Here is a 20,957-nt window from a genome sequence, read left to right on the forward strand (position 1 = left end):
TGCATCTGCATTCTAGAAACAAAGCGTGGAAAGACCCGCCCCTTGAAGATGAGGAAAGGATGGTGTTCAGAGAAGATTGTACCGTCCAGCAGTGGGAGCTCAGGGAATGCCCTGGAGCGCCCTGAGCTGTGACTCCAAATGGGCAGAGAAGGAGGAGGTGCTGTTGGCAGGTGGAGGGCGCGGAGAGGAGACCCCACGGGTGCCTGCCGGGGGCGCCAGAGGCTCCCCCAGCCCAGCGGGTGCTCTGGTCAGTGCCCAGTGCTGACTGCTTGCTGTCTCCCATTAGGAAGCCTGGAGGAGAGAGGCCTCCTGGTGTGGAATCAAATCCAAGAGGAGTCTGAGGAGACTACGAAGGCATTGGAGGTGTACCGCCTCCCCTGCGGGATTGGCACCAAGTCCTGCACATCCCCCTGCACCCAGTACCTCCCGTTCTGGCCCAGGCTAGAAGCTGGGAAAGGTGAGCGGGGAATGAGCCTGTTCGCCTGCCTCTTCCAGGATCCCTCAGGAGAGCGCCCGAAGGGTGCCACGGAAACCAAGTTATGAGAAGAACTGTCCTCACGCCTGCCCCAAAGTGCTCTTCACCGCCCCCCCCGCCCACCCCATGAGCTCATCTCCCCGTGCGAGGATGGGTGGGCACCCTGCAGTGGTGGCAGCCAAATGAGTATTCGATTAAGACCATGACGAAGGTGCTTTGACACAGTGACTTAAACACCACAGCCTTCCACTGCGCTCCAGTGAAAACCAGTCTCCTATCTCCAGCATAAGCCAGTGTAACCCAGTGTCCGCACAGAGACTCTCTCAGTCCACATGTTCTCGGCCATAATTTGATGCGTTGGAAGAGGCCTGGGGTGCGGCCGGGGACGGAGACGGGGCTGTTTGCTGAAAGGCAAGCCCCTCTTGTCCTCCCCTCCGTGCACCTGCCCCTCAGGGCTGGCTCTTCGGGAGAGGTGAGGAGCACCCTCTGTTCCTCCAGCACCCGCCCTGAGCTCCTGGTGCTCCAGCCCGCGGCCGGCTCGGGCTGTTTGTGATGGATTGTTCTTTAATCGCACATTCTGGGAATCAAGTGCACGCACTCTGGCTTAGGCTTTGGCTTGCTCACATAGGCTGCCAAGGGATTGGAACCCACTCCACCTAACGGCCTCCTTGTTTCCTTATTTTAATAGGCCACAAGACCGCCGCACGAACTCCTGCCTGAGTTTCCAGCTGGCTGGTCTGCCCTGCAAATTTCAGATTTGCAGTCTCCACCATTAATACTTAAATCTACACCTACACCACTACCCATATGCACACCTATCCTCTTGGGTCTGTTTCTCTGACGGATACAGTCCTGGCTAATATGGGAAGATATCATCAGTTAAGACACAGGAAGATACCTGACCGATGTAGGAAGAGGCCTAGGTCGGGAGAACGGGAGGGCAAGCCCCGTCGGAGGGGATTTTAAAGCAACACATCCATCCTGGGCTGCACCATATCCAGTGAGCAGAGGGGAGCAGAGGGCCGTTGGGGCTGAGTGGGGGCGGGGAGGCTCCTAGCACGTGGCCGTGGGGAGAAAGAACAGCATTCCCCTGAGGTCCACGCTGACCAGGGCCCCACTGGCTCATAATGCTCCAGGAATGAGGACTGAATGGGAGTGCGTGGGGGCTGGCTAGAGCCGGCACTCGTTCCCTGAGGACCTGCTGGGTGCGGGCACCTCTGTAAGACTTTCTCCTGTCCCACATGCTGGCCTGTTCTTGACCGGGGGGACTGGCTGGGGGTGGTTGTGAGCACTGAGTGCCTGGGCGCTGGGGCCGTGCGCGCTCCCCTTTCCTTCCTTCCCCGCACACGTGTGGGCAACCCCGAGGATAAAGGCCCGGCCTGCCCCTCCTCTGGGTTGTTTATGAAAAGCTACAGTCCTTGCATATCCGCTGTGGGAGTCCCTGGGGGTGGGCTGGTGACAGGACGTGAGGCGAGGTGTGAGCCCTGGGGCTGAGAGCAGGCCGGACTGTGCTTGGGTCCTAACACCTAACCTGCACGGTTTCTTCCCGGGAGATGGAACAGCCGAAGGATTTGGGAGGCCTTCCGGGGAGGGGGGCCACTGTAATGATGATGGGAAACTGTAAAAAGCCAGGGAACCCGTTCTCTGCACACCCGGTGGGTTAGTCAGGGTTCTCCAGAGAAACAGAGTCACTAGGATGTAGGACGTGTGGGCACGCGTGCACACACACACACACACACGCCCACACGCTATATCCGTGTGCGTACACACACATACGTAGGGAGAGAGAGATGTTACGGAATGGGCTTGCGTGGTTGTGGAAGCTGGAATGTCCGCAGTGGGCAGGGTGGGCTGACAGACTGGGGAGCGTTGCTGTTCGTGTCTGAAGGCACTTCCCTCCTCCTCATGGGAGGTCAGTCTTGGCGGGATGAGGCTTACCCATATTATGGAGGGTAATTACTCCATATTTACTCAAAGTCTGCTGGTTTAAATGTTTATCTCATCTCAAAATACCGTCATAGAAACATCGAGAAGAATGTGTGCCCAAATATCTGCGTACCGTGGCCTGGTCACGTTGGCACATAGAATCTGCTGTCACATCCAATGTGCACGCCCAGGAGCCTCACCAGAAAGCACTCAGAACACGGTGGAATCTGGCTTGATCTCCACTTAGGAGTCTCTATTGCCAGAAGAAGCAGATGAAGCTGGTTCTACCCTGATGTCCTATAGTTCCTATGCACAGGTGTGGTCCGCACCATTCTTGGGCTCCCAGAGCATGCAGGATGAGTGGCCTCCAGAACTCTCTAGAACCCACCAGAACTCTGCCCTGAACCCAAGGTGTGCTGAAAGTACCTAGTGTCATGGCGTCTCTGGGGACAGATCCTGCCCGTCCTTTCTCGAAAGGCCCGTGGCCTGGGCTTCGGGCAGGCTGCACCCAGGACCCCTGAATAGGAACACAGGAGGGGCAGGTGTGTACCTACAGCCAGCGACTTATACCAAACGACCCTGAAAGACTGACACAGGGCCACACTACTTGTCAAGACTTTATAATAATCAGAAACTCAAACCATCAAAATGCTCTGGGACAGCCACCCCGAACTGTCCCGGGAGGGGGAGGCAGGTACAGCCTTGGCTGCCGGCATTAGTGCTTGGAAACTGCCCACCTCATTCATCCCCTCCCGTCCCAGCCCTTCCGTATCACAGATCTTCATCATCGAAGGTCTCCATGCACCTCAGCATTATCATCTCATCGTCAATGGGGAGGTCTGGGTCCTGCAAAACACAGGGTGCAAGAGGATCATGTATTTAAGGAATCCAGGCCCCTCAGAGTCTACCCCATCTCTTGCTGCATCTTCTTCTCCAGCTTCCAGCCAGGAAGTAAGGGCTATGGGGCTGGGGGGGTGGTGGGCATTTCCATTTCATGCAACTCCACACTCTATGCTCTTCAGAAAGGGTTTTCCTGGACACAACAGAACTGGCTTCTTTTCCATCCTGGGCATTTGCAGGATCTCAGAAGACAGAGGGGAGACCTCTCAAAGCTTTATCCAAATGCCCATCCACGGAGGATGGTGAATCACACCACGGTGCGCCCACCAAGGGAATACCAGGAAGCTGTTTGAAATAACAGGAATGAGGTCGTTCTCTTTGCGATATACTATTTAAAAAGAAAAGAGGGCAAGTGGGTGGCTCAGTCGGTTGTGTCCGACTCGTGGTTTCGACTCAGGTCATGATCTCAGGGTTGTGGGATTGAGCCCCCACCTCCCTTCAGGCTCTGCGCTCAGCGGGGAATCTGCCTGAGATTCTCCCTCTCCCGCTGGTGCTAAGTAAAATCTTAAAAAAAAAAAAAGAGCAAGTACAATATAATGTAGTGTAGGCTCTCATTTGTGTTGGAAAGAATATATAAATATCTGTAGATTATCTCTGGATGGCTGTTCAAGAAACCAGTAATGGTAATGGCCTTTGGGGAAGGGAATGGGGCATAAACGAGGGACACTGGTAGGAGAGAGACTAAGTTTTCTTTGTATATCTTTTGGTAACCTTCAAGTTTTAAACTATATACGTGGGTTAACTATTAGCTAATTGCTTAAGAAGCAGCACTAGGTTATTTTATTCCCTTTATAATGACCCCCCACTGACTTCTCTGACCCCCATTACCTCTTCCCCTAACAGTGTGTTCCTGGGTTTGGTTCTTCCTGTCTTTCCCCACCTTGGCAGAAAAATGGTAGTTTGTCATGGGCTGGTTCCCTTGGGCCCTGGGAAGCATCCCCAAAGCCAGTCAACCATCCCATGAATGTGAGACCCGGTCCCCAGGGTGACAGCCAGGTTGGGAGCTGACTCTGCAGACAAAGCCTCTCCAGCTCTGGACAACGTCCTCACTGTGCTCTACTGATGGAGGCGGGGGGTGTGTGGGGGGCCGGCGTATCTGAGAGAGGACCAGGTGGTCTCTGGGAAAATCACACGGGCCCCTTCTTCAGGGTGAAGACCAGAGCAAAGCTTGAGAAAAGGTGGAGTGGAGCGCAGGGGGCACCAGGAGGCCAAGGGTCCCGGGAGGGACCACACACGAGTCTCGGTCGCACCAAGTGCTTGAATGTTGTTCACAATGGTCCAGTTCCCTAAGCCCCTGAAAATGGTGTCTGAGACCTTTTTAGGCTGCATATTTGGGAAAGCAACAGGCTGTGAGAGGTACCTGCTGGTATTGGGTGCTGAGGTATGTTGAATAGTATCCTTCCTACCCCACTTCATGACCACCTGGAACCTTCTTTGGAAATAGGGTCTTTGCAGGTGTAATTAGCTAAGGACTACAAGATGAGCTCCACCTGGATTTAGGGTGGGCCCTTCATCCAAATGACCAGTGTCTTTATAAGAAGATGAGAGGGCTAGAGAGACACACAGAAGGCCTTGTGAAGACAGGGGGCCTTGGTTGGAGGGATTCAGCAGTGAGCCAAGGCATACGGACAACTGCCAGGAGCCACCTGGAGCTAGGAAGAGGGAAGGAAAGACCTTCCCTCGAGCCTTCAGAGGCAACATTTGGCCTTTAGCCTCCAGAACTGTGAGGGAAGCAATTTTTGTTGTTTTAAGCCACCAGGTTTGCGGTAATTTGTTACAGGTGCTAATTAAAGTTTCATCCAACGACCTCGTGAAGTTCACGGGAAGGGGAGGGGGGAAGAGAATGATATTTTCCTCTTTAGAGCAGCGTAGGCTGGAGGCCTTGTGCACCGGAGCCAACCTGGACAGCCAACTGGACAGCTCATTCAAAATACAGATTCTTGGGGTCCCACCTCGAAACACTGAATGAGAATCTTGGGTGCTGGGGCATCAAGAATCTGCATTTCCAGTTAGTTTCCAAGACGATTCAAGTTCGAGCATCTCTGCTTTGTACGGATACTCCAATCCTGCCTGAGCTTTCTTTTCTACCATATGCGGGGAAAGGAAGCAGGGAAAGCAAAGACCATCCTGTTAATCTGTTCCCCAGGCCTCAAGGAAGTGGACTGACTTCCCTGTGTCTGAGAGAAAGAGGGACACAGTGGTAAGGACCAGACAGCCAAGGGTTGATGGGAGGCGGAGAGTAGCCAGAGAGGGGGCCCTGGGCTCCAAGTGGAGATTCAAAGTGGTCCTGGCAGAGGGAAATGAAGGATTCGTGGGGAGAGGGCCAAATTATACCTTGGCCTGTTGGAAAGCTGCCCCAATTATTTTTAGACAAACGTTGTCATTATTATTGCTTACCTTTTTAAAGAAACAGTTGTATCTTTGCTGAATTAGTAGAGAAAATCCTTGGCTATGAATCTGAAAGGGCCTGTCCCCTTGGTGGCTCAGGCATAACTCCCCTTTCCTCATGGAAGTTTCTGGAATGTCCCTTCTAATCAAGACACAGCCAGCTTTTGGGAAGTAGAAATTACAAACGCTGATGGCAAATATTAGCCCAGGGTCTCAGAAGACGGCAGAACAGCTCAGTCTCTTGGAAAGGAGTCACACAACATTTACAAATGCCTGCAAAGAGTCAAGCCCCCGGGATCTGGTCGCCACTTCAAGGGGCTCCCCATCTCAGGCCTGCCCTGGAGACCATCTGTGTGTCTCTTCCCTCCGTTTCCCTGGACGTCTTCCATCCCCCAGGATGTATCAGGCTGATGCCCACCATCAATGGAACAGGCCGAGGGAATGAAGGGACATCCGCCTTCACTGGCCCCCTGTGGTGTGATGTGAGTGAGGTCCAGCTGGGGGTGGGGGCGGGGCTCAAGAGTCCTTCCCACCATCCTAAGGGAGGTGAGCAGGGGTCTCTTTGCACTCCGCTCCGTCCTACCTGTTTTAACTGAGGGTTAACACAGCAAAGGCCTTTAAAAAAATCGATGATCTGCATATAGAGCTGAAACTTCTCCTCTGGATATTCTGGGTTGCCGCCGGTGAACACCGAACTGACAACAGAAAGGGGAAGACACAGCAACTAGTTAGAACCCTCCTCTTTGGCCTCTGCTTGCACCCCCTAAAATACCTGGGTTACAGGGCGAACCAGGCACTTGTAAACACCCCACTGAATTCATTCACAGACAGGCTGGAGGCCCTTTGGAAGGTTTGTGTTGCCTCAGCTTCCGTGTCACGGGTGGAACCGATGGGAAAAGGGAGACTCTAGGGAGACTGGTTCTCCCGCCCTAATTTAGTGTTCTGAGCTGTGGCCTCTGGAAGAAGGAGCAAAACGGCCTCTCTCCTTCCGAGTCTCCCTCAGCCGTGCCCTGCGGTCCTGGTCCCCCGTGGCTGCCTGGGGAGCTCAGGGGGCCCCGGCCACGCTTGAGCTCAGTCCCCCCGAGATGCCCCCCCTCCACAGGGGGACAGACCCCGGTTCAGGGAGGCGGCCTGTGTGGCAGACTCCTTCCCCCTGCCTTCCTGGGACCAGGGGAGCAGCCCCATGACGTCAGGAGCCTGAAGTGGTGCCCGGAGAGCCTGCATGTTGACCTCATGTCCTCTCGGAAGCAGGTCCCACAAGCCGCGTAGGAACCCTCTGGCAGCAATCCCTCCCTTCTCCAGGGATGGCAGAGAACATTTTCTAATAGGTTGTTTTCGTGTTCCATCAGCAGGGTAAGGAGTTCCAGATCCTGCTTGGCAAGTATGCTCTGGCAACTTCTTACCAAACTTCTCCTCACAGCTCGAGCCTGGCTCAGAAATAGGAAAGTCCGCCTCCAGCCCATTTCAGCAAAACCAGACTCCACACACGGCTGACAGGAGCTGGAGTCCCCAAAGCATAAAATCGCTTTGGAGGGTTTGGACGAGTCTGTTGAGGCTGGGTGGAGCAGGTCGCTGCGGGGGAGACAGGTTGATGTCCGGTGACTCCCCCAGGCGACCAGGTGACCAGGGGTCGTGTGGCCTCGGGGGAGAGTGCGGATAGTCGTTGGAAATGAGGACAGGAACGTCCCCTCGCTCCCAAGGCAGGAAAACGAAATGTTCTGGCTGCCTTTTTAGCTTTCTTAACGGCCTGTGCCTGTAGGCTCTAAGACCACAGCTTTTCAAAGTAGCAAGGGACAATCTCAGTCCTAAACTAGCTCTCTTTGCGAAAATGGCCCCGTGCTACAGATTTTTTCAAGCTGCTTGTCTTGCCATCTCCCCAGATCCTGCTTTGTGTCATCTCCCTTCACGGCGTCAGCCATCCCCTCCTCCCTTCTTTCCACATCCGTCCCCAGCAGCCCCGTGCAAAGCAGCTTCTCCCCTGCACGGCTCAGACCCCCTCAGCCCAGGGCACAGGCCCGGTGACGTGTTGGCCCAGGTTCTCGATGCCCCCGAGCCCCCGCCCACCTCTCAGACCAGGGACAGACAGGTCCCTGTGGCAACCTGTCCACGGCCCCCTCACTCTGGGAAGACGATGCAGTGTGGACAACATGCAGCCCATAACCTGCCACGTCTCCATCCTGGGCCAGGATGGGAGAGTCCTCTACGCAGAAGAAGCCCCAGACCGTGTCCTCCCTAGAGCAGCAGCACAATCCTGGGACCAGCCCACTTTGAACCACAGACAAAAGTGGATCTCTAAGAACTTCCACAGAACTATGCACCCCTCAGCGGGGCTGCAGGGGAGCGACTCCTAAACATCCCAGCAGGGGCACACACACACTCACTATGTCATACCCCCTTCCTCACCTAGAGCTGGATGTACTGGGAACCTCACTTTTGTCCAGGAAACTGGCCACATCGAAGGCATCTTCGAAGAGTATCTGAAGGAAGGCACAGAACATGGTGCGTCAGAGAGAACTACAGTCCGACGCTTGCCCTGGGCGGCTGGCAGACGGGAGTAGGAAGGCTCTCTCTTGAACCCTTGTTCCCAAAAGGTGGGTGACAGCTGGGGCCCACCGGCAGGTTCTCTGCCTGTGACCTTCTCAGGCAGTGCCTAGTAAGCTCTTGTCCACCCAGAACAAACCACCACCCTAGAGGTGGTTACAAGGGATTACAAGGCATGGGGAAACACCAGGGAATGTGGTCGTCTCTCTCTCTCTCTTTATTTTTTAGAGAGAGTGAGAGTGCGCTTGAGAGCAGGGCCGGGGGTGGGTGGAGGGTGGGGGGGAGGGCTTGGGAGAGGGAGAGAGAGAGAATCCCAAGCAGGCTCCACGCCCAGTGAGGAGCCCAACGCAGGGCTCCATCTCATCACCGTGAGATCATGACCTGAGCCAAAATCTAGAGTGGGTTGCTTAACCGACTGAGCCGCCCAGGCGCCCCTAAATCTCCTTTTTCTAGAAGGCGGGAGCTCAGGCATGAGATGCAACAGCCAGAGCCAGGCTTCCGTGTACACCGGAAGAGGGCTCATGTACACCTCCCAAGGAGCGGAGGCTATTCGTGCCCAGGATCCGCAAGCTAGCAGCTTCATGCCAGGCAGCAGGATAGGAGGGGGGTAGTTTTGGGGTTAGGCTGCAGGAGAGCCGACTCCCAGTCCTGCCACTCACTCAGCTGCGTGACCTTGGGCAAGTGACCTTGTTTCTGGAATCCTCCTATAGAAAGGGAATCACAACAGTGCCTACCCATAGGGACGTTGCATGAGTTAAATAGATGACGTATGTGAGACACCCAGCACATAATAATGCCTCCAATTTGTTAGCTATTATTGACTATTATCTGCTTTATAAAAGAGACGTATGCATGTTTATTGTGGAAATTTTGGAAAATAGAAACAGATAAAATCACTGAGAAACAATCCCAGCCAGAGAGGTCCATGGCTGACATATTGACCTATTTACCTCTGGTCATTTCCTCAGGCATATTATATCCTATATTTCCAATTTTGCAATCTTACTTAGATGGTTTTCAGTCCTGCTTTTCTTTAATTCTTGAAGACTATTAAATATTCCACAGGAATGTGAGGTACAGTTAGGAATGCAAGATTTAGCAAATAAAGATGCAGGATGCTTAGTTAAATTTGAATTTTTAGATAAAGAATGAATCATTTTTTAGCATAAGAATGGCCCAAATATTGCATGGGATGTTCTTATATTAAAATTTTCACTGGGCATGTCTTACCGCGTCTGACACCCCATTTATAAGCACAGCCACCCTGAGAAGAGGAGAGGGAGCTCTGTGGCCCCGAGTTGAGGGTTCTGGCAGGTTCTGCAGGGTCTCTCCTGTCCCCTTACCTGGGACACACTGCTCTTTCTCTGGAGGTCTTATGTCTGTCCTTTTTGTCTTCTTACAATTTGCCTCCCCTGAACTGAATCCCCGGGACTCTGGCCATGTGGATGGCCCTTCTTCTGATCTTCTGGACATTTTATGGTGTCCTTCTTTTTAATATCCCCTTGCTCATCTCGAAGAGGATCTGAAAAGAGGCCACTGAAAGGACTAGCTCAGAAGCCCATCCATCCACTGTGTGTTCTTCCCTAGCAGGTCTGAGGCTGGGTCCGGGGCCCTAAATTCCTGCCTTTGGCCAATCAGCCCACTGAAGTTCTGGGCCACACACTGTCCTCACCTGTGCACAGCCCTCTCGCCACTAGCCTGGGAGGGGCACTGCCAGGCTCCGCGGCCATTCTGGAGCGCCCAGCACACTTACGGGGCCATGCTTCTCAGAGCCTCCCAGCACACCTTACCCTACACGCAGGGGCCGGCCCCAGACACAATCCTTCTGCAGCAGAACCTCTCCAGATGGACCAGGAGCTGTAGAGGTTTCACTGCAACTGATCTAGAAGCCAGAGTAGAAGTAGCTGTGTCTCTCTCCCTGCCCTGGGCAGAACTGTTGTCTGTCCTGCCTACCTTGTCACCCAGCCCTGGGTTGGCCCAAACCTGGGGATGGTGGTGCAGCAGAGCCCTGGTCTAGGCACAGCCGAGGGACTGTGCCGCCAGCTTCCCTCAACAGCAGGAGAATGTGAGCCCTTCACCCTTTCTGAAAAAGGTAAGAGAAGCTGCTTCCATGATTTGGGGACATGAGATTCTGGCTTGGGTCTGCTCTTTCTTGAGGAAGGGTTCGTGCTGCAAATGCACACATAAACATACAGTCAGGTTACAGTTGGACAGACTTGCCCGCACATTTGGCAGATGTTTTCCTTTTGCTTTCTTTGTGTGAGCCTCCAGGGCCAGGCACTTCGGGGCTACAAGGACATCCAGGCCGGCTGACACGTGCCGTGGGTATGAGGTCCTCAGCTATTGGTTTCCTGGCCCTGCTTGGACCATTACGGAGGAGAACTCACGTCCTCTCCTGGTGGACCAAACATTAGTGGACAAACAGATGAGAAGCCGAAGTCCATAGAGTGACTGTTGGGGGAGGGGAGCAGTTATGGGCGGAGCTGATTGTTGCTTTTCTGCACTGGGAGTTCCTTCCAGTAATGCCCTCGTGCACCACTCACCCGGGATGCTTGCTAAAGATGCAGGTTCAGGGGCGCCTGGGTGGCTCAGTCAGTTAAGCGACTGCCTTTGGCTCAGGTCACGATCCCAGGGTCCTGGGATTGAGCCTCTCGTCGGGCTCCTTGCTCAGTGGGGAGTTTGCTTCTCCCTCTGCCCCTCCCCCGCTTGTTCTCATTCTTTCTTTCTCTCAAATAAATAAAATCTTAAAAAAAAAAAAAAAGCAAGTTCGGAGCCACCCCCCACCCTTCAGGAAATCTGATTCAGTGGGTCCAAAGTATTAGGTACCCGCCTCTTTACTTGAGAAGGATGAGGGGATATTGTGAAGGTTGACCATAAACACGTGACCAAAGGGCAGAAAGATTTGAGAAATTCCGTGATGAAGGGGATCCAGAAGCTGGGCCTCCTGGACAAGTCACTCCACTCGTTAGGCCTCATCTGTCCACTGGCAGCGCTGGACTGGATGACTGGCATTCTATTGTTCTCCAGGCCCGGGGCCCTGAGGTCTGGGAAGCTTCTGGAAGGATGGGGCATTCCAGGGCTGTTCCCCGGGGTCACAGGCACTAGGAAGCTGTCTGGCTCTAAGGCTCCCCAGAGAGTCACAGGACGTCTCCTGAAATGGACCACCCGCGAAGGGGTGTTTGGACAGTCAGGGCAAAGCGGAGCGGTGGCATTCACCTGGTGGAGGCCGTGGATGCTAAATGTCCTGCAGAGCACAGGACAGGCGCAGAGAGGAAGGAACTGCCTGCCCCCAGGCTGGAGAAGCAGGTCAGACGCGGCCCATGTGGTAGCCGCAGGCTCCGTCCGGAGGCCGTTCTAATTCTGGAAGTGCAGCTGAAGGGCCCACTCCGATCTCAGCACTGAGTGACCACTCGCGCCACCAGACACACTGCATTGCTGACCATGGCTTCCAACAGCATGAACTCTGAGAGGGGCATTTATGGTGAAGGTGCGGTTGTCTCTCCACGTGCATTCCTCTCTCTTCACTGAAGGGCAGCAGTGCTCTTTGGGGTGGGGACTGACTTCCTCTGGGGGATTGGGCCTGACTGGTCCCCACATAATATTATCTCAGTGATGTCAGTCATTGGCTCAGTCATCTGGCCAATTCTGGCCAATGAGAGGGCAGGAGAGGTATGGCAGAAATTTCTGGAAAAGTTCTTCCATGACCCTTAAAAATGAGCCCCAGGAATCTTTCTCTCTCTAGCCCGATGTAGAGGAGGAGGGATGACAGCTCGGTTGCTCCCAGCTGCCATTCCCCAGTCACACGGGATAGGGAAGGGAGGGAGGGGAGACAAGGTGAGAAGCCAGCTTTACGATGAGGCAGAGCAGGGAGAGGGGAAGAACCAAGTCCATGGTGATGTCACTGAGACTAGCGGGAAGCCCTCCTGAACTTGGGACCGCCCTTGGCTGTGAGAAGTACATTTCTGCATAGTTTAATGAGCAAGTAACTTGCAGTCAAAATAATCCCAGCATTCTAAGCCTTCTCTTTGGTAATCCCCATGGAAAGGTCCGGAAGCCGGAGAAAAAGAAATGCCAATCTGTGGTTGTAGAGCTTCCGTCGGATGAATCAGAAACCCACCATGGGAGTCAGAATCTAACTGTTACCTCAAATGTGGTAAATGACCCCAAGTGGATCCCTGGTGCCTCCAGGCCAAAGGTGACAGAGTCTTTCCTGCACCCCCCTCCACCTGACCCAGAGAGGGTCTGCTCACCTCCTCTGGGGTGGAGACGAGCGAGCAGCTGGCTCCTTGGCTGTCAACCCCGCTGTCCTTCAGGCTGCCGTCGGCACAGGCCGGCTCCCGGCAGGCACCAGCAAGGCCCTGGAGGCCGCTGGGCCTCTGTGCCCAGGCCTGCAGGAGACTGGTCTTCCTCTCCTCAGAGAGGTTCTGCCATAGGTGGGAGATGGCGGCAGAGACGATGGGGAGCGTCACCTCCTGTGAGGAGACAATCCCGTTCCCAATCAGAAGGTCCATCGTCTGCTTGTAAAAGTTGAGATACCTGGAACAGAAAGAGCGTCATCTCCCAGACCTGAAGCCAGTGGCCGAAGGCCCCTCCCCAAGCCATCTCCTCAGGATTCCGTTGGCGGGGTGTGGCCCACCAACAGCCTTGCCACAGCTCTGCGGTTCACCAGGGGCTTCACCTTCCTAGTCTGCACGCCCCTGACACTTGGAGAGCAGTGGTGTCATGGGTGACATAGATCTAGTGTCCGGGTCCTTCCCCAGAGTCCCCATGGAGCTCTCTGCCTGACAGAAGAGAGAACTAGGAGTGTGGCCTGCTCAGCTCTCAGCCCATGGGAAAACTGCTTAAAATTCCAAGCCCTGTGAATGGGCAGACATGATATGATGCTTGTTTTAATTTGGGGCCTGAAATTCAGGCTCAGCTGTGGAACGAGCCCCCTTCTACTGGGCCAATACCTCCAGAGGCCAATGTGGCCGCCATGGGTCTTGAGTCTGTGGAGGGACCGTGAGTGGCAGTGGGAGTCTGAACCAGTCACTCACTGTGTTTCTTACTATGAGACCAGTAATACGGTAGGGAGTGTGTGTGTGTGTGTGTGTATGGGGGTGTTTGGTCCTCGTAATCCCCATCGACAGCCCCCACAAAGTCACCTCCAAAAAAATACCTGCTCTAAGGAAGCCCAGTGTATGTGCTGTGCAATGTAGCTTCAAGATTATTTCTCTAGCCCCTCTGCCAACCCCATCCCAAACCCCGCCAATATGGAAATTCTGGAGCTTCCTTGATTCGGGGCCTGGTCTGAGAGTGCACTGAGGATGCTGCATGTCACAGAGCCTCTGTCCCCTTCCCCACAGGCTATGCATAAAGCCACCCCTCGCAGCTATTCACACCGTTCAAATTCCATGAGGTCTGGCAACAAGGTGACTGGGGAGTGTAAGAGCTCCACTTTTTTCTCTTCCTCCTCCTCCTCTTCCTCCTCTTCCTCCTCTTCTTGGTCTTCCTCCTCTTCTTCCTCCTCTTCCTCCCCCTCAGCATCCTTCTCGACTGCCTCGATTGGGCACCAGGTGGCAGAGATTTTCTGAAGAACCTTATCTGAGACCAGGCTAGTAAGAAAACAGAAACAAGACAACCACAAACTTGAACTCTTGAATCCTCATGAACGTTGACACTGAGATTCTGAAGGCAATGTTAGTGTTGGGGCATGTGTGTGTGTGTGTGTGTAGACACACACACATCACAACCAAGTGGAGTTTATTCTAGGAATGCAAGATGGCTGGTTCAAACTTTGAACATCAATCAGTGGAACTCAACATAGCAACAGACTAAAGAAGAAAAACCATACGATCACCTCAACAGACACAGAAAAGCACTTGGCAAAATGCAATATCCATTCCTGACAAAAACTCTCAGCAAACTAGGAATAGGAGGAAACCTCCTCAACCTGATAAAGGGCATCTACAAAAAACCTACAGCTAACATCATACCTGACAGTAAAAGACTGGATGTCTCTCTGCCTAGGTCAGGATCAAGACAAGGATGTTCACTCTTACCACTTCTATCCAAAATCGTACTTGAGATCCTAGCCAGTCCAATAAGGTGAACAAAAGAAATAAAAGATAAACAGATTGGAAAGGAAGAAGTCACACACAAATATGGGACTAGAATTAAGAAGGGTGTTTAGCAAGGTTGCCGGATACAAGGTCAATAAAGGAGAACCGATAGTATTTCCATATATTAGTGATGAACAACAGGAAATTGAAATTTTAAAATGTACCACTTACAATAGTACCCCAAAACATGAAATACTTAGGTTTAAACCAAAAGCTCAGTCTGAAAAAGAAAAAGTGGATAAGTTAGACTTCCGTCAAAGTTTTTAAATTCTCTTCAAAAGGCAGTTTTAACAGTAGAACAGGGGCGCATCGGTGGTGCAGTCGGTTAAGTGCCTGACTCTTGATTTTGGCTCAGGTCGTGATCTCAGGGTTGTGAGTTCGAGCCCCGTGTCACTCCATGCGCAGAGTCTGTTTCAGATTCTCTCTCTCTCTCTTCCTCTGTCCCTCCCGCACATGCTCTCTCTCTCTGTCTCAAATAAATAAATAAATCTTAAAAAAAAAGAGGGAGTGGAACAACATGACACAATTTGGAAAACCAGGATTTGTACCCAGAATCTCTTCATCCTGATTGGAATGATCCCCAAGGAGATACCATGTTGAGTTAAAATACAAGTGCACCAGAAGAAAACATAGGAGAGGAGAATTCTTTTTTTTAATTTTTTTTTTTAATTTCAGAGCAGAGGAAGCCTTTCTGAGTATTCTCCCAAACCTAAGTCGTGAGGCCAGATCGGCAGATTAGACTTCATTTTTTGCATGGCCAAAACAACAATAACAACAAAAACAAAAAGATCAAAAGCAAAATAATAAAACAAATGACCAAGGGGTAATTATTTGCAAGTCATGTTCTAAAAGAGAGCTAATTTCTCGGTATACGTAGAGGGCTTCTATAACTCTGTAAGAAAAAGACCACGAACCCAATAGGAAAATGGGCAAAAAAATAGTCACAAGAAGTTCCCAGGAAGGGAAATACAAATGCTCTTGAACAACGGCACGCCATTTCGCTCATAATTTAATTACTTAACATATAATTATAAAATATAATCTGTTCCTGAGCTGGTGCCACACTTTTTAATTGCTGCGGGTTTAAAATAGTGCTAGTGAAAAATCCTAATTATTATGATTTTAAAAGAAATTTAGCCATTCTCATGTGGGCACACGATAGAAGTAGTGATAGGATTTTAGTATGGGATGAAGCGTGTTATCTTAAATTGGTAAGGAAAGGATGGCTTATGCGATGACTGGGGTTGGGATGAGCGGCTAATCGCTTAGGGATGAGACCGTCCCTCCTTGCTGATTGCGAGGTGGTGCTTGGGGTCTTACCTGGGATTTCCGGAGTACTTGCTAGCATATTCTGCCTTGACCTCCTCTAAGCTGTTTGCATTCCCATCCTCCAGGTTGAAGGACTCTGTTGGGGAGGCGAAGGCAAGGGTCACAAAGGGGGAAGTCCAGCCTTTGTCAAGTCTCTCCTGCCCTTCCAATCCAGGCAGACCCTGAGTGGTCCCTGAGCCCGCCCAGATTCGGTGTTACGGACTCAAGGGTCCAGTTTCCCCTCTCCTTCTAGATGTGACGAGCTTCTTGTCCCGGCCCTTTTCAATCAAGACACCAAAATACCCCTTGCAGAGTTCAGTTTCCACCAGCTTATGAAACCCACATTCCCAGGCAGCCACCGCTCCCAACCTGAGTGCCAAGAAAGGGAGCCAAGCTTTGCCTTTGCTTCTGAGTATGACAAGCACCGGTCTGCGTCCTCTCTGGTCTCTCAAGATGGGATCAGGTACCTGATGACGTCTGTCTGTCCTGCCAGGCTGTAAGCTCGCCGAGTGCAGGGGCATGAATCTCCTTGTACCCCTGGCCCAAGCACAGTGCCCGGCACACGGTAGGCATGCAATACGTATTTGTTCACTTGGCTTAGCCCAGTCTCTCTGTTTTCGATGGAAAAACCAACCAGTCTTTCCGTGGGAAGGAGATGTGGGTGGTGGATGGGGGGGGTCTAACCTTTCAGCTTCAGCAGATTATCCAAGGTTTGTTCCAGCTCCTGAATGTGGTTCTTCGCCTTATTCAAAACCTGCCACTGAGGACAGAGACAGACAATGCTGAAAAGCCCGCCTTCTACCGCACACACTGTGGTTTTGTGGACACAGGTGTCCATTCCCCGGTCTGAAGCCATGCTCCCCTCAGAGGCAAAGACACTCCTTGACATTGTCAACAAAAAGGGGTGGGGGAGGGATGGAGTTTGTTCTGATGCGCAGAAGGCATGAAGTTTAATTTGTACTCTGGAAATGGTTCTCGCAGAAATACTCAACTATTTAGAAACAAGCCGTGTTCAGCAAACTACTGAAAGGGCAAACCAAGTATATATGCTCCTTGAAGGTGGAATGAACAGTGAGTGAAGAGCAGCCCCAGGCTGGCACCAAGATCCAGGGCTAACTTCTGCTCGGTTGTCAGAGTGAGCAACTGGCTGGCTAATACCAGTGTGCTGTGCTAACGGTAGTTTTTAATTTGCTAAATGCAGACACTCTGGTTGATCCAAAAGCTGCTCAAATGCTCTGTCCACATGAACTCTGAATGTCCTGTTGCTGCAGGACTAAATCACAAGCTTTTCTCCCTCCCTCCCTCCCTCTCCCGTATGTAATGTTCCTAAAGTCAAATGGTAACTGCGTGATTATTCCAACACAGGAAATGCTAACTGTTGTTTATCATGCTGACCACCCATACCTGTCCGGAGTTACATACGTTCATCAGGCACGTATTAACAGGCAAAGCTGTGTGTGAAGCCCCGGGGACACGGAGTAAATAAGACAGCCGGGCTTTCCAGCAGGAAAGACAAGACGAGCAGGGAAACCCCTACTCATAACACAAGCTAGAACTCAGTAAGCACTGAAGGGAGTAGAAGTGAAGGACCGTGGAAACACAAGGGAGGAGGGGCTGATTCAGCTGGAAGCGTCAGGAAGACTCAGAGCAGGGCAGCCGAGCGAGCGGGCCACGCTGAGCACCGTCTCAAAGGCGGAACTTGGGGCAGGGGCAGGGGCAGAGAGGGGGGGTTGGGGGCCGCCCCAGGGAACTGTCGAAGCCAGGTGTGGCCAGGGCCCAGGGTGGGCAGAGGTAGACGATGTCAAAGCGGCAGCCAAGGGTGGACAGCCCCGGCGCCATTCCAACATCCCACCGACTCTGGTGCACGCCAAGGAGGCTTGAGGGGAGCGAGAAGCACCACACTCTGCCGGCCCAAAAGACAGTGACCCGAGAATGCAGTGGACTGCAAGATCTCGAACACTCTTTGTAGAGTAGGGTCCGCCTGATGTCCCAGAAGATCTGCTGCCCCCAGGCCCGGGGCTCACGATTGTACTGTTGGGCTAGCAAGGACTCCTTTTCCTATTTGGACACCAGGGCCAACTGGTTTCCAGAACGTCAGGCTTGGTCTTAATTGGGATGAGGGGAGATCATCCTGGCCCTCTGGTCCAGAGTGAGCCGCTGTGTTGGCTCAGCAGGGACACCCCATGCTCACTTGCAGTCTTTGTGGGCCAACCTACAGAGCCATGGAAACCAGGTGCAATTTACTGAAATTCTGTTTCTGGAATGTTTTTGGCAGGCTCACGAGGACCTTAGTTCTGGGTTGAATTACATCTCCCTGAAAAAGATTATGTTGACGTTCTAACCCCCAGAACCTGTGAATGTGACCTTGTTTGGAAATAGGTCCTTCATAGAGGTCATCACGCTAAAATGAGGTCATTAGAGTGGGCCCTAATCCAGTATGACTGGTGTCCTTATTAAATGGGGACACTCGGATGCAGAGACAAACACGCACAGAGGGAGAATGAGGTGAAGACATAGGAAGAGGACAGCCATGTGACCAGAGGGAGGCATCTCTAAGCCAAGGAACACTGAGGAATTGCCAGCAAACGCCAGAAGCTGGATGGTGGCGGCAGGGGGCGGGGGGGGCTTCTCGCCTAGAGCCTTCAGAGGGAGCATGGCCCTGTGGACACCTTGATTTTGGACTTGGAGCCTCCAGACGTCCACCACAATAATTTTCTGTTGTATCAAGCCACCCAGTACCTGGTATCTTGTTATAACAGCCCTAGGAAACTGACAGAACCTGCTTACACCTTGACTCCTGTAGATCAGATCCTACCTTCACGGATATTACGAATGCAAAATTCAGGGTGGTCCCTCCAGCAGGACAGAGACAGGAGGAGAACAGAGAGAACTCCTTGACCACACACTGTTTCCCAGGCAAACGGTTTGACTTCCTGACCCCTCCGCTTCCTCATCCGTAAAATGGGGCGATCTGAATGGAACTGCAGGGGCTAAATGAGCGAACACGCTGGGAAGTGGTGGTAACACTTAAACCACTCTGACGCACCATATCTTTCCACGCAGCCACCTTGTGAGACGCCACCACAGGCCCCTGAGGACACCATTACTATCGTCCCTGTTGAACAGAGTGGTGACTGAAGCCTGGCCAGGAAAGTGTCCCCCGTGGGCAGAGGTCAGTCCTCCAGGCTCTCAGCCGCCACGTCGTGAGGTACAAACTATAGGGGGTGCAAGTGAGTTTTCCCCTACTTTTACTTCCATTCCTTCCTTTGGGGCCCTGAACACATGGTCTTCCTCGGGTTACCCCCCTCCCCAGTCTGCGTGCACTTCTTCACTGGCCAGTGACACGGACTTTGGGGTTTTCCCACGTGCCCCTGGGAACAGGCAGCCTATTCCTGTTCATCCAGGGGACATGGTGCAGAGCGATGCTGGACAGGCTCTTGGCCCTGAGCCCCTGAGCCTGGCTCAGCAGAGGGAGGAAGAAGAGCCCTCCCCACACCTCTCACCTTCCACACCCTTCTACAAGAGCAGGTGGGATCTCTGTGGGATTCTTTCAGCAAAAAACACTCGCGGCCCTACTTGGCGCCTTGCACCAAGGTGCTCGGGGGGCGCCGCTCAATTAAGACCCATTCGCAGAGGTCCTGGCTCGGTGCCTGACAAGGAGCAATTCTGCGGGCCTCTATGAGAATCCTGTGTTAGCTCCGTCAGCAGGAGGCTGGGAGCGCAGGCCCAGCAAATGGTCCCTGTCCTTAAGTGTCGCTTCACTGAAAGCACCAGCCCCAGAGGGAAAACCCGCTGGCTAGAAACAGTCACAGGGCCACGGGCTGGTCTCTACCAGGTCTGGAGCTGGGAACGGAGGCCCTCCTCTTGGTCCTGCCTCCAGTCCCTCCTCTGTTAGGAGAGGGTGGGGAACGGGAAGCTCTCAGGGCCCCCTCCCCTACTGGAGACCTCCTTTAATGCTCCTCCAGTAATAGGAGCTCCATGCCTTCCCGCATCACCCCAAACCACCTGCACCTTCCTCCGTGCTCTGCCAGAGGCACAAATCAGGAGCAGGAAAAGATAAATGCTTACCTGGAGAGCTCTGGTGCCTAGGGAAAAGACCTGGCTGGTGCACAGAACCAAGTTGCGTGTGTGTGTGTGTGCATGTGTGTTTGGGGTGGAGACACAGTGTCCGGAAGCAGCTGCTAGAGGCTCTCCCCTGTCCACTGGAGGGCTAGGAAGAGGAGCCTCCGGCTGACCGGTCCCTGTTATTTCCTTTCTGGTGCCAGGTGTGTCTGCAGGTGGGGAAGGCCCAGCTCACGCTTTACCCACGTGTGGCCACAAACAGCGCACGGGAGATGCCCACAGCAGATCTCTGACCCCACCCGGGCGGCAGCCCCTTGGGGTGGGGGCGGTGGGAGTGGGAACTCCAGGCCGGTCCCCGCTCCTCCTGGCCCCGAAGTCCTTCCACGTGTGCAGACTGTTCCTACCACACCCAGGTCCCCATACCTTGGAGGCTGTGAGATCGGAATGGGAGTAGACGGTTTTCCTGAGGTTGCTGAACAGTCCCGCCAGGGTGGCTCGGTGGCGGGCCTGGGACAGGCGTCGACGGGCCACCCGCGGCTCGAGCTCCTGCAGCTGCGCCAGGGGCCAGGGTGTCGCTCTGCCACCGGGGTTACTGCCTTCTCCGGAGGTCGCCATGCTAAGCTGCAACGTAATATTATGCCCTGTGGGGACCCTAAAGAATGAAGGTACAGTATTAAAGAAAGAGGAAGGCAGATCGAAGGAGAAAGAAAGGGGGTACCACTCCCAAGTAACAGGTCCCAAACCAATGTATATAATCAGTAACGGATACACAAAATAGATGACACCAAATCTCTTATTTAAACTGGACTCCTAAACCACTCCTATTTGACTCAACAGTTGAAGGCGCTGCAGCTTTATTTCAGAAAGTTTCCAGAACACTGCGGGTACTCACCAGACACCTAATTGACTGGCTGTGGCCCAGGAGAGCAAGCCAGGCCCTGAGACGTCTTTCCTCACAGTCTGTGAAGAGCTGAGCATGTGGCCCACCCTTTGAGGGCTTTCCTACCATGAGGATGCACCCCTCTTTGATCTGGGTGGTGGTTACACAGGTATATATACAAAAGAAGATCCATCAAGGCATGTCCTTAGATTAATGAACCTTTTAATATATAATATATATATGTATATAAAATCTCAAAAAGAAGAAATGTACTCCTCTACCTGCGAAAGCAAAAAGTCACATGATGACAGAGAAGTGGAAGCATGCTTGCCTTGTCCTGCTTCTAGTGGGTTCTGAAGATGATCCTTATGTTGTC

At 52.8% G+C, this 20,957-nt stretch overlaps 2 protein-coding genes across 3 annotated transcripts in view; one reads left to right on the top strand and one right to left on the bottom strand.

Moving 5' to 3' along the window:
- The window catches only part of LOC102732645 (solute carrier family 23 member 1-like), a 51,988-nt gene extending 48,096 nt beyond the window's left edge, over positions 1-3,892 (top strand). For both annotated transcript variants that reach the window (XM_081800048.1, XM_081800049.1), the window contains exon 13: positions 287-3,892. In XM_081800048.1, the coding sequence (XP_081656174.1) occupies positions 287-543 (257 nt within the window). In that variant the 3' untranslated portion in view covers positions 544-3,892. The remainder of the gene's footprint in view (positions 1-286) is intronic.
- STRA8 (stimulated by retinoic acid 8) lies at positions 3,173-20,316 on the bottom strand. Its single transcript, XM_081800050.1, has 8 exons — positions 20,125-20,316; positions 16,324-16,399; positions 15,652-15,736; positions 13,612-13,824; positions 12,481-12,766; positions 8,093-8,166; positions 6,273-6,384; positions 3,173-3,247 (listed from the first exon to the last, which is right to left on the bottom strand). The coding sequence occupies exons 1-8, from the start codon at positions 20,314-20,316 to the stop codon at positions 3,173-3,175; spliced, it is 1,113 nt and encodes a 370-aa protein (XP_081656176.1).
- Between the last annotated feature and the right edge of the window lie 641 nt (positions 20,317-20,957).

This window comes from Leptonychotes weddellii, chromosome 12 (assembly GCF_054177405.1).
Source record: "Leptonychotes weddellii isolate Sample4059 chromosome 12, ASM5417740v2, whole genome shotgun sequence".
Taxonomy (NCBI): domain Eukaryota; kingdom Metazoa; phylum Chordata; class Mammalia; order Carnivora; family Phocidae; genus Leptonychotes; species Leptonychotes weddellii.